This window comes from Micropterus salmoides, unplaced genomic scaffold (genome assembly GCF_014851395.1).
Source record: "Micropterus salmoides isolate LMB-PRFRI ecotype aquatic unplaced genomic scaffold, ASM1485139v1 Ms_hic_scaffold_10, whole genome shotgun sequence".
NCBI classification, from domain to species: Eukaryota; Metazoa; Chordata; class Actinopteri; order Centrarchiformes; family Centrarchidae; genus Micropterus; species Micropterus salmoides.
In genome coordinates this window covers 35,600,963-35,614,677 of record NW_024040041.1, presented here as the reverse complement: position 1 = coordinate 35,614,677, position 13,715 = coordinate 35,600,963, and the positions used below count along the sequence as shown (strand labels likewise).

General features: G+C 47.1%; 1 protein-coding gene across 1 annotated transcript; it reads right to left on the bottom strand.

The window, feature by feature from the left end:
* Positions 1 to 1,515: 1,515 nt before the first annotated feature.
* Positions 1,516 to 3,625, bottom strand: ccdc103 (coiled-coil domain containing 103). The gene is made up of 3 exons (XM_038710125.1): positions 3,475 to 3,625; positions 2,383 to 2,534; positions 1,516 to 1,785 (listed from the first exon to the last, which is right to left on the bottom strand). The coding sequence occupies exons 2-3, from the start codon at positions 2,532 to 2,534 to the stop codon at positions 1,683 to 1,685; spliced, it is 255 nt and encodes an 84-aa protein (XP_038566053.1). The 5' UTR covers positions 3,475 to 3,625; the 3' UTR covers positions 1,516 to 1,682.
* Positions 3,626 to 13,715: the final 10,090 nt, after the last annotated feature.

Sequence of the window (13,715 nt, the reverse complement as noted above, 5' to 3'; positions counted from 1 at the left end):
TAGGTCCTTGGGTCCTTACAGAGAACAACAGGACACATTTCAAGGATCCCTTTCATGGATCTCTGGAGCCCTCTAAAGGATCCTGCAGGTCCTTGATGGACTCCAGGACCTCCCCAGGACCAAGCAGCAGGAGCGTAAGAGGTTTCAGTCTCCATAAAAAGGCTCAGAGTGAGACCTCCGTCCTGCTTCCTGCTCTGTGTGTGAACCTGCTCAGCTCAAACCACTTCCTGTTTCACATCAGAGAGAAAAACTTTATTAAGAGCTGAAGTGAAAACTTCTAAATGTTGAAACTTTATGACTCAAACTGAGCAGAACACGCCGACGCCTGCTGGAGATCAGTAACGCTCAAACGCCACGTTTACAAACATGTAGAAGACATAAAAACACACCTGTGTACTTGTATGTGTATTACACAGAGTACTATTAACACACACCAGACTCCATTTAAAAAATGACCAATTATAACAGCTAATAATTATAAAATACATCAGAGCCATTGAGGAAGCTTAAGAAGAAGAACATTCTCACGCCAAGTTAAAGGCCACAGCCTGTTCACCCTGCTGCATGCTGGGAAGAGATCTAGAAGTTTCTGCTGCTGCACCTCCAGACTGCAGAGCAGCTTTAACTATCAGACTCTTAAACTCTGGTTCATCCTCAGCTCTGCTCCACTCATCATAGTTTATAATGTTACCATTTTTATTATTGATTCTGTATTAATGTGTCTGCTGTGCAGCAGAAGGGAGCTACAAAACTCAAATTTCACTCTAGAACGTGTTATATTGTGACAATAAACCTGCCTACCTCATTTTAATCTCCAGTTCTCTGGGTTGAAGGTCTCGCCTGAAGTTTAAAGCTCGTCGGCTCCACCTGCTGGTCACAGCTGAGTTTACACAAACAGCGGGACAGAATCTGAATGCAGTCTGTGGGAGCGGACTCTGGGTCTGTACCTGATCCTTCACAGACCTGACCCTTCACAGACCTGATCCTTCACAGACCTGATCCTTCACAGACCTGATCCTTCACAGGCCTGATCCTTTACAGACCTGATCCTTGACAGACCTGATCCTTCACAGACCTGATCCTTCACAGGCCTGATCCTTCACAGGCCTGATCCTTTACAGACCTGATCCTTTACAGGCCTGATCCTTTACAGACCTGATCCTTCACAGACCTGATCCTTTACCTGACCCTTCACAGACCTGATCCTTGACAGACCTGATCCTTCACAGGCCTGATCCTTTACAGACCTGATCCTTTACAGACCTGACCTTTCACAGACCTGACCCTTCACAGACCTGATCCTTCACAGACCTGATCCTTTACAGACCTGACCTTTCACAGACCTGACCCTTCACAGACCTGATCCTTCACAGACCTGATCCTTTACAGACCTGATCCTTCACAGACCTGATCCTTCACAGACCTGATCCTTGACAGACCAGCAGGAACCGGCCTGTTTTCTGATAATAATGTTTCATGTGTTAGTTTGGATGATTTAAAGACGTTAGTCCGTCATGATGTCATCACAGTTTTTATTAAACGAGGTCATGCGCTGCAGACTGAAAACCACGTATCTCCAAACACCTTCTGGCTGATCTCAGACATGTGGTTTAGTGGAGATACGTGGTTTTCACAGTAAAAGTATTAAAAACAGTGAAGGTGTTGCTCGGGGCGACCACAGGTCAGCGGTTGCTCGGGGCGACAGGGTTCCAGGGCTGTCTCCGTGGAGATCCGTCTTTGTCCTTCTTCTCCAGAGGCTTCAGGTGGCAGGACAGGACCAGGTCCCTGAGACACACAGGAGACACAGCCTGGAAATACTTCAAGGAACCATGGAAGGCTTTCAAGGACACCAGGACTTCTTCTAAAGCATCCTGGAACTCATTCAAGGATCCTGCCATGTCTTGAGGGACCCCGGGAGTCTTATAGGGATCCTGGAATGCCTTCAAGGACTCCTAGCATGTCTAAAGGAGCCCTCTCAATCTCCCAGGAACTCATTCAAGACATTCCAGGATACCTCTAAATCAGTGTAAAGCCCCCTGGAGGTGTTTCCAGGACCCCTGTTAACTGTAGTAACGTGTATAAAGCCCCCTGGAGGTGTTTCCAGGCCCCCGGAGGACCCCTGGAAACTATAACCCATATGAAGCCCCCCTGGAGGTGTTTCCAGGCCACTGGAAACTATAATAACCCATTGGAAGCCCCCTGGAGGTGTTTCCAGGCCACTGGAAACTATAATAACCCATTGGAAGCCCCCTGGAGGTGTTTCCAGGCCCCTGGAAACTATAATAACCCATTGGAAGCCCCCTGAAGGTGTTTCCAGGCCCCTGGAAACTATAATAACCCATTGGAAGCCCCCTGGAGGTGTTTCCAGGCCCCTGGAGTTACCTGAACTCCGTGTAGGAGCAGCCTCTCTGGCTGATGGCTCTCAGCTTGGCCTCGTTCTCTCTCTTGTACTTCTGCTCGGACTCGATCGCCCCCTGCAGCTCTCTCTCCAGCGCAGAGAAATCGATGACATCACGCTCTGACCTTGCCATCATCTGGTGATGTCACGCAGGTACAGGTGAGTTTAAAGAAACAGGCTTCTGATCAGTTTGTTGAAAAGCTGATCACATGATCTGTTACAGCTGATTACATCACTCTTTCAAAGTACTACAATACCTGTACTTTAAAGATACTTCGCTCAAATACTGCAGTAACTACACTTATTTAAAATCAGGTCCTTGTCGGTTTTGGAATCACCTTGAAAATAAGACGATGCATCTCAAGGGGGTTTACACTGAAATACAGTAATAATTTTTCAGGTACTTGTACCTGACTTGAGTATTTTCATTTTATGTATACTTCTACTGCAGTACATCTCAGAGGGAAATACAACATTTATGTAATGTTCTGTCTGTTTATGAAGAACTATTTTATTATCTTATTATTATACACATTTAATCATCTGTTAAGTGACAAACATGTACTTTGTACGAAAACTTCAGTTTCTTTGCAGATTAATAACACAAAATATGATAAACTAATAAAGTTTGTTTTGTTACAGGTTCATATTAAAATTAGCTAAATATTTAGTATTCTCCAGCGGGCTGAGACTTTTACTAATGGTGCTTTAAGAACTGATACTGTGAGTGTTGATGCTAATATTTTAGTACTTTACCGCGTAACAGAGTATTTGTACCCTGTAGTATTGGTACTTAAGTATAATAGATTAAAGTACTGCTGATTATGCCTGAACATTAACAGACAGGCTGGTCATTGAACGCAGCTCGGTGGCTAACGTTAGCTCGGTGGCTAACGTTAGCCACCGAGCTAACGTTAGCCACCGAGCTAACGTTAGCTCCGGAGCTAAAGCTGCTGCTGTTTCCCGTTATTATTAGCGTTAGCTCCCAGGCTAGCAGCGTTAGCTCCCGGGCTAGCAGCGTTAGCTCCCGGGCTAGCAGCAGCTCCGCGGACAGGTGGACCAGGTGGACAGTTTACCTGAAGTAGCTCTGACTCCTCGCGCTGTCGGTCTCGTGGTGTGTTCAGGTGTTTTCAGGATGCTCGCGGGTCAGAAACTAACAACAACAAACCGTCTCCCTGACGACGGGCTGCCGGACCGCGCCTGCGCAGTAACCGCGGGACCAATTGGATGCAAAACAATTTAATAATAAAATATTGGTCCGAATTTAAGATGAGTTTCTTTTTCATCAATATGTCTGAAAAAGTATAATCGATTCTCACGCGTCCTGGAAAACCTGGTAATCCTGGAAAAGAGGTTTCAGTTTCCAGTCAAAGCACATGGAAACTGACAGAAAAAGTAAACTGTCCTGGAATTTAATGGTTTGATATGGTATGAGATAGTGTGATGAACTGATTTATCCCACAGCTCGTTTTAATGTCCTCTTCCTGTGATGCATTCTTTAAAACACCAATTAACTTTTGAATTAATTAATGAATTATTAATTAAAATTATCATTTGCACACCCATTAAGTAGTCCTAGTTTGGACCGTATTACACTTACATATCAATACGCCAAATTCATTGTGATGTTTAAATAAAGCGTGACGTTGTGACAGTGCAGAGAGCAACATGTCTGAAAGAGGTTTTTGTGACCCTGCACCTGAGCTCAGGACCAAAAGAAACTAACAAACCAACAATGGCAATAAGAAAGGTTAGAGCCTCAGACTTCCACAGAGAGGAACATATCAGTGTATGACGTGATCCCTGTCTGTCATACCAGCTAGACCATCACTGAAAATGTCCTGGAAAATGACCCTGAGTGGGACCCTGGGAGAGACGACGCATTGAAAGGTGGTCTAAAGCTGTATAACAAGTGTTTTAAGTGACGTGCTTTGTTTGTCATTCTGCACACATAATCGTTAATCGTGAAGTTTGTCGAGCCGTTTAATTTGCAATCCAAAAGTTACACGCACACAGGGAAGTGAACTCATTCAAAGCAGAAGCGTCATCCAGGGCGTTGTCACCTCAAATTCCATTTCAAAACATTCTTCACATTACAGGCTGTCATAGACGCGTTTGGAAATCTAAAAACAACAGCACACCAACATTATTATTTTGTGCTGCACGCACATTAAAATTAGACTTGGAGGTGGTTGCAATAGCACACTACAACTAAACAGCCCTGACCAAAAGTACACAAAGAATTCACAAAGAAATTTAAGAGTTTAACAAACAATTTATTATATACATAATTTACTGCGTTTGTGCTCCTTCACCTTGTGTGCAGCTATGATGTGAAACCAGTGGAGGACTCTGGAAGTGAAGACCTGGGGCCGCATCACAGAAAGTTCCTATCTTAAGTCTTAAGTTAAGACTGGAAGAGTCTAAGATGTGAAATCCTAACAAACTTTAGGAATCCTATCTTATCTTACTTCATCCTGTCTTATTTAGGAAATCCTAAATACTCAATCCAACATCTGTTATCACTTTTCTTGCTGAGCTTTTAAAAGCAATTTTTTTTAGTGAAACAAACTGAAAATGGAGCAGAAACAACAAATATCATTGAACGTCAGCTGACTCAGAGGTGTAGCATTAAAAGTGTCCCATTCAACCTGAAATGCCTTGTCAGGGCTGTGAATCTAATTTTCATAAATATTTGATCCAGTTACATCCTTATTGTAATTAATCTCTAATCTACAGACAGTATAAATAGCTACATTTAAAAGTAAAAAATGTGGGCCTATTGTTTAATCATCCTTATAATTTTATATAGATTTAAACTTGCCGGGTGGTTTTCCATGAGGTCCCAGGAGTCAAGCAATATGAAAAATAACTACGGGACCTTCATTCAACAACAACACAATAACAATTGTTGTGATTGGCTTACAAAAGTAACCCAGTATAGTACCAATAAGCTTAAGTGTCCCACTCAACCTGAATTCACCCTGCTTCTGTAAAACACTTTTCTTATCTAAAATTAGGAAAGGAACACTGACTTAGGAACTGTTAATCTGTAATGGCCTAAATCAGTTCCTAACCCTTATTACCATGGTTACCAAGTTAGGATCTGCTGGTTAGGAAGTTTCTGTAATACGGCCCCAGGTATCCGATGTTAAGGCAGAAAATAGTGTCCCCTTACATTTAATATTTTATGTATGATATTTTAATATTATTATTATTACTATTCTCGTTATGTCTTATGTAGGGCTTTGTGTTTTATCCTCAACCTTTCCTCTCCTATACTTCTTATGTTAGTCCGTCCACATTTACTTTAGGTCAGAGCTGTGAGATTGTTTTGCTGTTTTCCTCTCTTGTTGTTCCTCTTCAGGAATGTTCATTCAAGGCCGAGAGAGGATCTCTGTTCCCCAAAACATAGAAACCTAGACTGTGTAAACGATGATGCATCCCTTTGCTCGGGGCCAGAGGTTAGGGACCGTCTTAGGAGACAGAACCTCTGGTCCAGCTGATTTGTGTTTTAGTACTTCTCTGTTTATTCTCTTTTGTAAAATAAATTCTTCAAAGACAACGGTTCATTGTAACTCAATTATTTGCTCAACCCCTCACCAGGAATATAAATTCCATGACCTCCAACACTCGGCATGGTCCTTGATACTGACAAAGCTCTTTAAAATCCTGTAAATCTGACCCATTGAAAACAACTTTTTAAACTCTGTTCACTCACCTGACAGAAATCATCACAGAAAACTCTACTGTGATTGGTGCATTATGGCTTGTCGAATGTGGGACTATCCACCAGCAGCACCCACACAACCCACGCCACAGATTACCGTGGGTTGTAGTCAGGGGTATGAGTGAAATAGTCGATTTGAGGAGCCCAGAGGAGGTGATTGCAGCTTATGAATACTGCCTACTAATCAGATAGCCATTCCTGTGCTGCTGGGCTGCAGAGCCGACAGATTAATTACAGTACTTAGGTACGGTCATGGGCGTCGGAACTATTGTATGTGGAATCCATTCCAGTTAAGGAATGCCCTGACAAATTAACACAGCGACACAGCAAGATCAAGAAAGCATCTTAACATACCTTCTGCTCAGGTGGATCAGAGACTAATTTAGAATCTGTCTCTATTATTCAACAGAAGGCAGTGATGGACTCATTTTCAGAGGTTCTCCTAAAAACTCTGAAGAAGCTGAAAGATGATGAATTTGAAGAATTGAAACACCACCTGAAGAGTCACAAAGTAACAACAGAAGGTGGACATGTTCTGGAAATTTCTCCCTGTGACCTGGAGAAGGCAGACAGAATGAGGACGGTGGATCTGATTGTTTCCAATGAGCATTAAAGATAAAATTAAAAATTCTGAAGGGTTACATCCCAAGAGCATTAAAGATAAAATTAAAAATTGGAAGGGTTACATCCCAAGAGCATTAAAGATAAAATAAAAAATTGGAAGGGTTACATCCCAAGAGCATTAAAGATAAAATTAAAAATTCTGAAGGGTTACATCCCAAGCGCATTAAAGATAAAATTAAAAATTGGAAGGGTTACATCCCAAGAGCATTAAAGATAAAATTAAAAATTGGAAGGGTTACATCCCAAGAGCATTAAAGATGAAATTAAAAATTGGAAGGGTTACATCCCAAGAGCATTAAAGATGAAATAAAAAATTGGAAGGGTTACATCCCAAGCGCATTAAAGATAAAATTAAAAATTGGAAGGGTTACATCCCAAGAGCATTAAAGATAAATTAAAAATTGGAAGGGTTACATCCCAAGAGCATTAAAGATGAAATAAAAAATTGGAAGGGTTACATCCCAAGCGCATTAAAGATAAAATTAAAAATTGGAAGGGTTACATCCCAAGAGCATTAAAGATAAAATTAAAAATTGGAAGGGTTACATCCCAAGCGCATTAAAGATAAAATTAAAAATTGGAAGGGTTACATCCCAAGAGCATTAAAGATAAAATTAAAAATTGGAAGGGTTACATCCCAAAAGCATTAAAGATGAAATTAAAAATTGGAAGGGTTACATCCCAAGCGCATTAAAGATGAAATTAAAAATTCTGGAGGGTTACATCCCAAGAGCATTAAAGATGAAATTAAAAATTTGAAGGGTTACATCCCAAGCGCATTAAAGATGAAATTAAAAATTCTGGAGGGTTACATCCCAAGCGCATTAAAGATGAAATTAAAAATTCTGGAGGGTTACATCCCAAGAGCATTAAAGATGAAATTAAAAATTGGAAGGGTTACATCCCAAGCGCATTAAAGATGAAATTAAAAATTCTGGAGGGTTACATCCCAAGCGCATTAAAGATGAAATTAAAAATTCTGGAGGGTTACATCCCAAGAGCATTAAAGATAAAATTAAAAATTGGAAGGGTTACATCCCAAGAGCATTAAAGATGAAATTAAAAATTGGAAGGGTTACATCCCAAGAGCATTAAAGATAAAATTAAAAATTGGAAGGGTTACATCCCAAGAGCATTAAAGATAAAATAAAAATTGGAAGGGTGACATCCCAAGAGCATTAAAGATAAAATTAAAAATTGGAAGGGTTACATCCCAAGAGCATTAAAGATAAAATTAAAAATTAAAAAAACCTCACCAGTCAGTAACATCAGATGCCTCCTCCTGTCCTCACCGGTCAGTAACATCAGTCGCCTCCTCCTGTCCTCACCGGTCAGTAACATCAGACGCCTCCTCCTGTCCTCACCAGTCAGTAACATCAGACGCCTCCTCCTGTCCTCACCGGTCAGTAACATCAGACGCCTCCTCCTGTCCTCACCGGTCAGTAACATCAGACGCCTCCTCCTGTCCTCACCAGTCACCTCCTCCTGTCCTCACCGGTCAGTAACATCAGACGCCTCCTCCTGTCCTCACCAGTCACCTCCTCCTGTCCTCACCGGTCAGTAACATCAGACGCCTCCTCCTGTCCTCACCGGTCAGTAACATCAGACGCCTCCGCCTCCTCCTGTCCTCACCGGTCAGTAACATCAGACGCCTCCTGTTCCTCCTGTTATATTATGTCTTTGTTTTATTACATTTAACTATCTCTGATCTCTTATACTTACTTTTATTATGGGAGTAAAGTTATGTATTTCAAGTTTGCTTCCTTTTTCTGAAGTAGTAACAACTGTTCTTTTTATCTAAAGCAGCAAATTGGTTATTTATTTCCAAGCAATTAAAAAAACTCCGATCATCCTCCTTCCTTGCTAGTTAAATGTTTGACTTACCTACAGCTGTGAAAACGTACATTATCTTTCTCATTATTCTCCTTCATTATTTTTCTACTTAATCATTTTAAGTCCTTCTCTCTTTGCCATCACCTTACATTTTGAAACTGATCCTGGCTCTGTCTTGTCATCATTCCAGCCTGGAATTGGTATGTTATAACACTTTTACAGTGACCCAAAATAAAGATCTGTATCTTAATCCTGGAGTCAAAATTGAATTGTAACAGCTAATATCAGACAGTCAAAAACAAACACATCAGTTTTTTAAAAAAATTTTTATTTTTTTATTTAGAGAAACAGGGACAACGTACAATAAACATTAACCTCAAAGGGGAAGATGCATTGTACCGGGTTTTAGCTCAAGAGCTAATTTTCACCCGTAGTCCCTGGGCAGGCTGATGTTAAGTTAGTTACAGCAGTATACTTTAAATAGAAAAATAAATACAATGAATGTTCACCTAAACAGCAGTCTTTATAACTGTGTCTTATTCATCCTTTGGAAAGGACGAATAAGACACAGAAATTCTCTGCAAGGACTCATTGAGCCCTGTCAAGGAACGTCTCGGGTTACGTATGTAACCCTGGTTCCCCGAGAAGGGGAACGAGAGACTGCGTCGGTTACGACACTATGGGAACGCCTCTAGGCGAAGCAGGTCTGAACGTGAATGAAATCACTCCAATCCTATTGGCCTGTTGCTAGAACGGTAAGGTGTGACGGAATAACCGGAGGAGTATAAAGCACACCTGTACACACTCATCATTAGCTTAAACTATGAAGCAGGCGCTTCAGGCGGGGAGAGAGGTGCGGCGGACCGACGCAGTCTCTCGTTCCCCTTCTCGGGGAACCAGGGTTACATACGTAACCCGAGACGTTCCCCTTCGAGGGAACTCGAACTGCGTCGGTTACGACACTATGGGAACGAGATACCCACTAAACCGTGCCGAAAACCCCGCCTGCCCCTGTGTGCAATAAAGTGGCACTACTAAGAGGAGAGCGCACGAGTGCCAGGTGCCGAAGGAAGGTCAAGACTGTAAAACCGAATGAATGTGTGCGGAGTGGCCCAGCCAGCCGCTAAACAACATCCTGCAAGAGGCCCCGGAAAGGAGGGCTCGAGAGGCCGCCTTGCCTCTGGTAGAATGAGCCCTCACAGCCACAGGTGAAGGCAAACCGCGCACCTGATAGGCCAGGGAAATAGTCTGAACAATCCAGTTGCTAATAGCATGTTTGGATGCAGGGAGCCCGGCCCTGGGAGACCCAAAACACACTAGCAGCTGGTCAGCCTTCCTCCAACGGGAGGACCTCAGAGTGTAAATACTCAGTGCTCTGACAGGGCAGAGCAGATGAAGTCTCCCGTCCTCCGCCGTCACATGAGGTGGAGGATGAAATGCCTGCAGCACTGTGGACCCTGCCGCACAAGAAGGCACTTTAGGGATGTATCCTGAACGAGGGTGCAGGATAGCCCTAATATTCCCCGGGGCAAACTCCAGGCTTGCGGGGAAACCGAAAGCGCTTGGAGCTCCCCCACCCTCCTCAGAGAGGTGATAGCAAGGAGAAAGGCCATCTTGAGGGTCAAGTGCTTAGCCTCAGCTGACTCCAGGGGTTTGAAGGGGGCCTCAGCCAACGCCCCAAGAACCACTGCCAGATCCCAAGTGGGAACCTTGGACCGAGTCGCAGGTCTCATCCTCCGGGCACCACGGAGGAAAAGTACAACCAAGGGAAGTTTCCCCAAGAACCCCTCCCTCAGAGGGGTGTGGAAAGATGAAATAGCTGCCACGTACACCTTGAGGGTGGAAGGGGAAAGACCAGCAGAGAACCGGTCCTGGAGGAACTCAAGTACCTGAACCACCGGGCAGGTAACAGGGTCCACCGACCGCTCCCTACACCAAGTGGAGAAAACACTCCACTTCAGGCCGTACATCCTCCGTGTGGACGGGGCCCTGGAGCTCAGGAGGGTCTCGACTGCTCCGGCTGTTAGACCCGCCTCTAGGTACTGTGCCCCCTCAGGGGCCAGACCCACAGTCGCCATATGGCGGGGCAAGGGTGAAGAACCCGGCCCTGCGCCTGGGACAGCAGGTCTCTCCTCAGAGGGACCCGCCACGGCGGGCCGTCCAGGAGCGACATGATGTCCGAGAACCACACCCGGGTTGGCCAGAACGGGGCTACGAGCAGTAGGCCGAAATAGTCCTGGTGGACCCGCTCCAGAACCCCGGGAGCAGAGCGACTGGGGGAAAAGCGTACAGACGTAGCCTCGACCACGAATGTACCATGGCGTCCAGACCCAACGGGGCTGGAGGAACGAGAGAAACCATAGCGGGCAGTGCGTAGTCTCTTGAGACGCAAACAGATCCACGTCTATGGGGCTCGAACCACTTCGGGGTGAAGTCTCCATTCCCCGGGCCTCAGCCCCTGCCTCAACAGCAGGTCTGCTCCCTGATTCTGCGTCCCCAGGAGATACATCGCCCTGAGCGATAGTAACCTCTGCTGGGACCACAGGAGGATCTGACGCGCCAGTCTGTCCAGAGGGCGCGAGCGCAGACCGCCCTGGTGATTCAGATAGGCCACCACCGCTGTGTTGTTCTCCTCGGAGCGAACCAGGACGTGGTGGCCTTGGAGATCGGGCAGGAAACTCCTTAGAGCCTGGAACACCGCCAACATCTCGAGACAGTTGATATGCCACTCGGATCGATGCACCTGCCAGGATCCCCTTGCAAAGCGGCCGTCCATGACCGCGCCCCAGCCCGTGAGGGAGGCGTCTGTCGAAAGAACCAGCCGGCGACAAGACCCTCCCAGCACGGGCCCCTGGGACAGGAACCAAGTTTCCTTCCAAACTGATAGGGAACGAAGACACTTGTGCGTAACCCAAACCAGACGGAGAGGATTCCCCTCGGGGAAAAACCCTTGTTCCTTAGCCACCACTGCAGGGGTCTCATGTGCAGCAGTCCAGATGGTATTACGCTGGACGCAGCCGCCAGGAGACCCAACACTCGTTGAAAGTGTTTCATAGTGATGGCGTGGCCTAACTTCACCCCTTTCACGGCAGCCAATATGGTGTCGACACGTGCCGGAGACAATTGTGCCCGCATCGTTGTCGAATCCCATGCAACCCCTAGGAACGTAGCCCGTTGGGTGGGCGCCAGCACGCTCGTCTTTGCGTTGAGCCTCAGCCCTAAACGCCGCAGACGAGCCAGAACGACATCTCGATGCCGAACTGCCAACTCTCGAGACTGGGCTAGGATGAGCCAGTCGTCGATGAAGTTGAAATCCGGATGCCCCGGAGCCTCAGCGGGGCCAGTGCTGCATCCATACACTTGGTGAATGTGCTAGGGGAAGTGCCAGGCCGAATGGAAGAACCCGATACTGGTAAGCCACACCCCCGAAGGCAAACCTCAGGAACTTCCTGTGAGAAGGACAGATGGAGACCTGGAAATAGGCGTCCTTTAGATCTATCGTGACGAACCAATCCTCAGATTGGATGTGCGTCACGGTGGCGGGGATGATGAGCATCTTTAACCTGAATCTCCTCAGAGACCGGTTAGAACCCGCAGATCCAAAATAGGGCACGCAGCCCTCCGTCCTTCTTGGGGACTATGAAGTACCGGCTGTAGAACCGGCGTCTCTGTCTGGGGGGGAGACACGTTCCACGGCCCCTTTCCTCAGCAGAGTACAAACTTCCTGTCCCAACACCGGACCTTGCTCCGGGCGGACCACAGTCCAAACCACCCCCTCTCTTCTGTTGAATTTGGAGGGCGGGTTTTGAACTGTAGTCGATACCCATCTATGGCAGTGCGCAGGACCCGCGGAGAAATGTTCGTCAGGCTCCGCCAAGCGTCTGGAAAGTCTGCCAACGGAACCAGCCCCTCGGGGCTGGTGGTCGGTGTCTCGTGTGATCTTCTGGTGGACCCCTGAAGCCCCAGAACGGCAGGGGGGAGCCGCCGAAGATCCACAGTGAGTGAGTCGGGATGCCGTCCGTCTGCAGACCCTCGGGGCAGGCAGTACGGCGCGGACTCGGTGGTGGCAGGTGCGTCCTGAACGTGTAAACGGCGGGATAACATCACCTGTTGCCACGGCGGAGGGGACCTCGGTCGGCCTCCGGGGGGGGTGGGGGGGGTGCGGGAGGGGAGAAAGACTCCCCTACCCCGGTCTTCCCTGAGCTCCGTCGGGACTGGATGACGGTCCTCAGATCGCGTCTCTCAGACGGCTGAGGGTGAGAGCGCCGTCTCGCTGCCCCAGCTCCTCGGGGGGCCCCCGAGAAGCGACACTCTGCTTCCCTCCTCTCCGTAGGAGCTCGTAGAGGGAAGGGACCTACGCCTGGCAGCCTCAGCTGCCTTGGGTCCAGACCGGCGAGGGAGGTACTGGCGGAACGCTTCGCACTGCGTCTAACGCTTCGTGGTTCCTGCGAAGCTCCGCCAGATCTTCCTCGGAGGGACCCCCCCCTCTGAACCATCTCCTGTAGCAGGTTGGCTTGGTAGGCTTGAAGCACCGTGGTGTGCAAGCTCGCACCTGCCTGGCCCGCTGCCATGTACGCCTTCCCCACAAGCGTGGATGTGGTGCGACATGGTTTGGATGGTAATGCCGGCTTCTCCAGGGAGGACGCAAGTCGAGGGGAGAGATAGCTCGCAAGCTCATCCTCCACCCGAGGCATCCTCCCATAACCACGGTCCCTAACCCCCATCACATTACTGTAGTTCAGTGATCGGGGTGTGGAAAGCCATGTAGAGAAGGGTCTGCCCCATGATTTACTCATCATGTAAATCAGGAAAGAATGGCAGAGACCGGCGTGGAGGTGGCATGTGGTGCTTAAGAAACCTTTCATCAAGCTACCACTAGCCTGTGGTGTCTGCTCCTCCTGTGGCCAGTTGATGTTGAGCTTAGCCACGGCTCTAGTCACCACCTCCAGCAGCACGTCATAGTCGGGCGCAGCCAGATGACGCCGCCCCGACACCCGGAAGTCATCGTCCACTGCGCTGAGCACGCCCGCCTCCTCGGAGTCGGATTGCTGCAGCGTCTCCGGATCCAAAACCGCGAGCGGGAGAAGCCGAAAACGGGCTCCCGAACGAGGAAAGGAAGCGTCGGAGCCA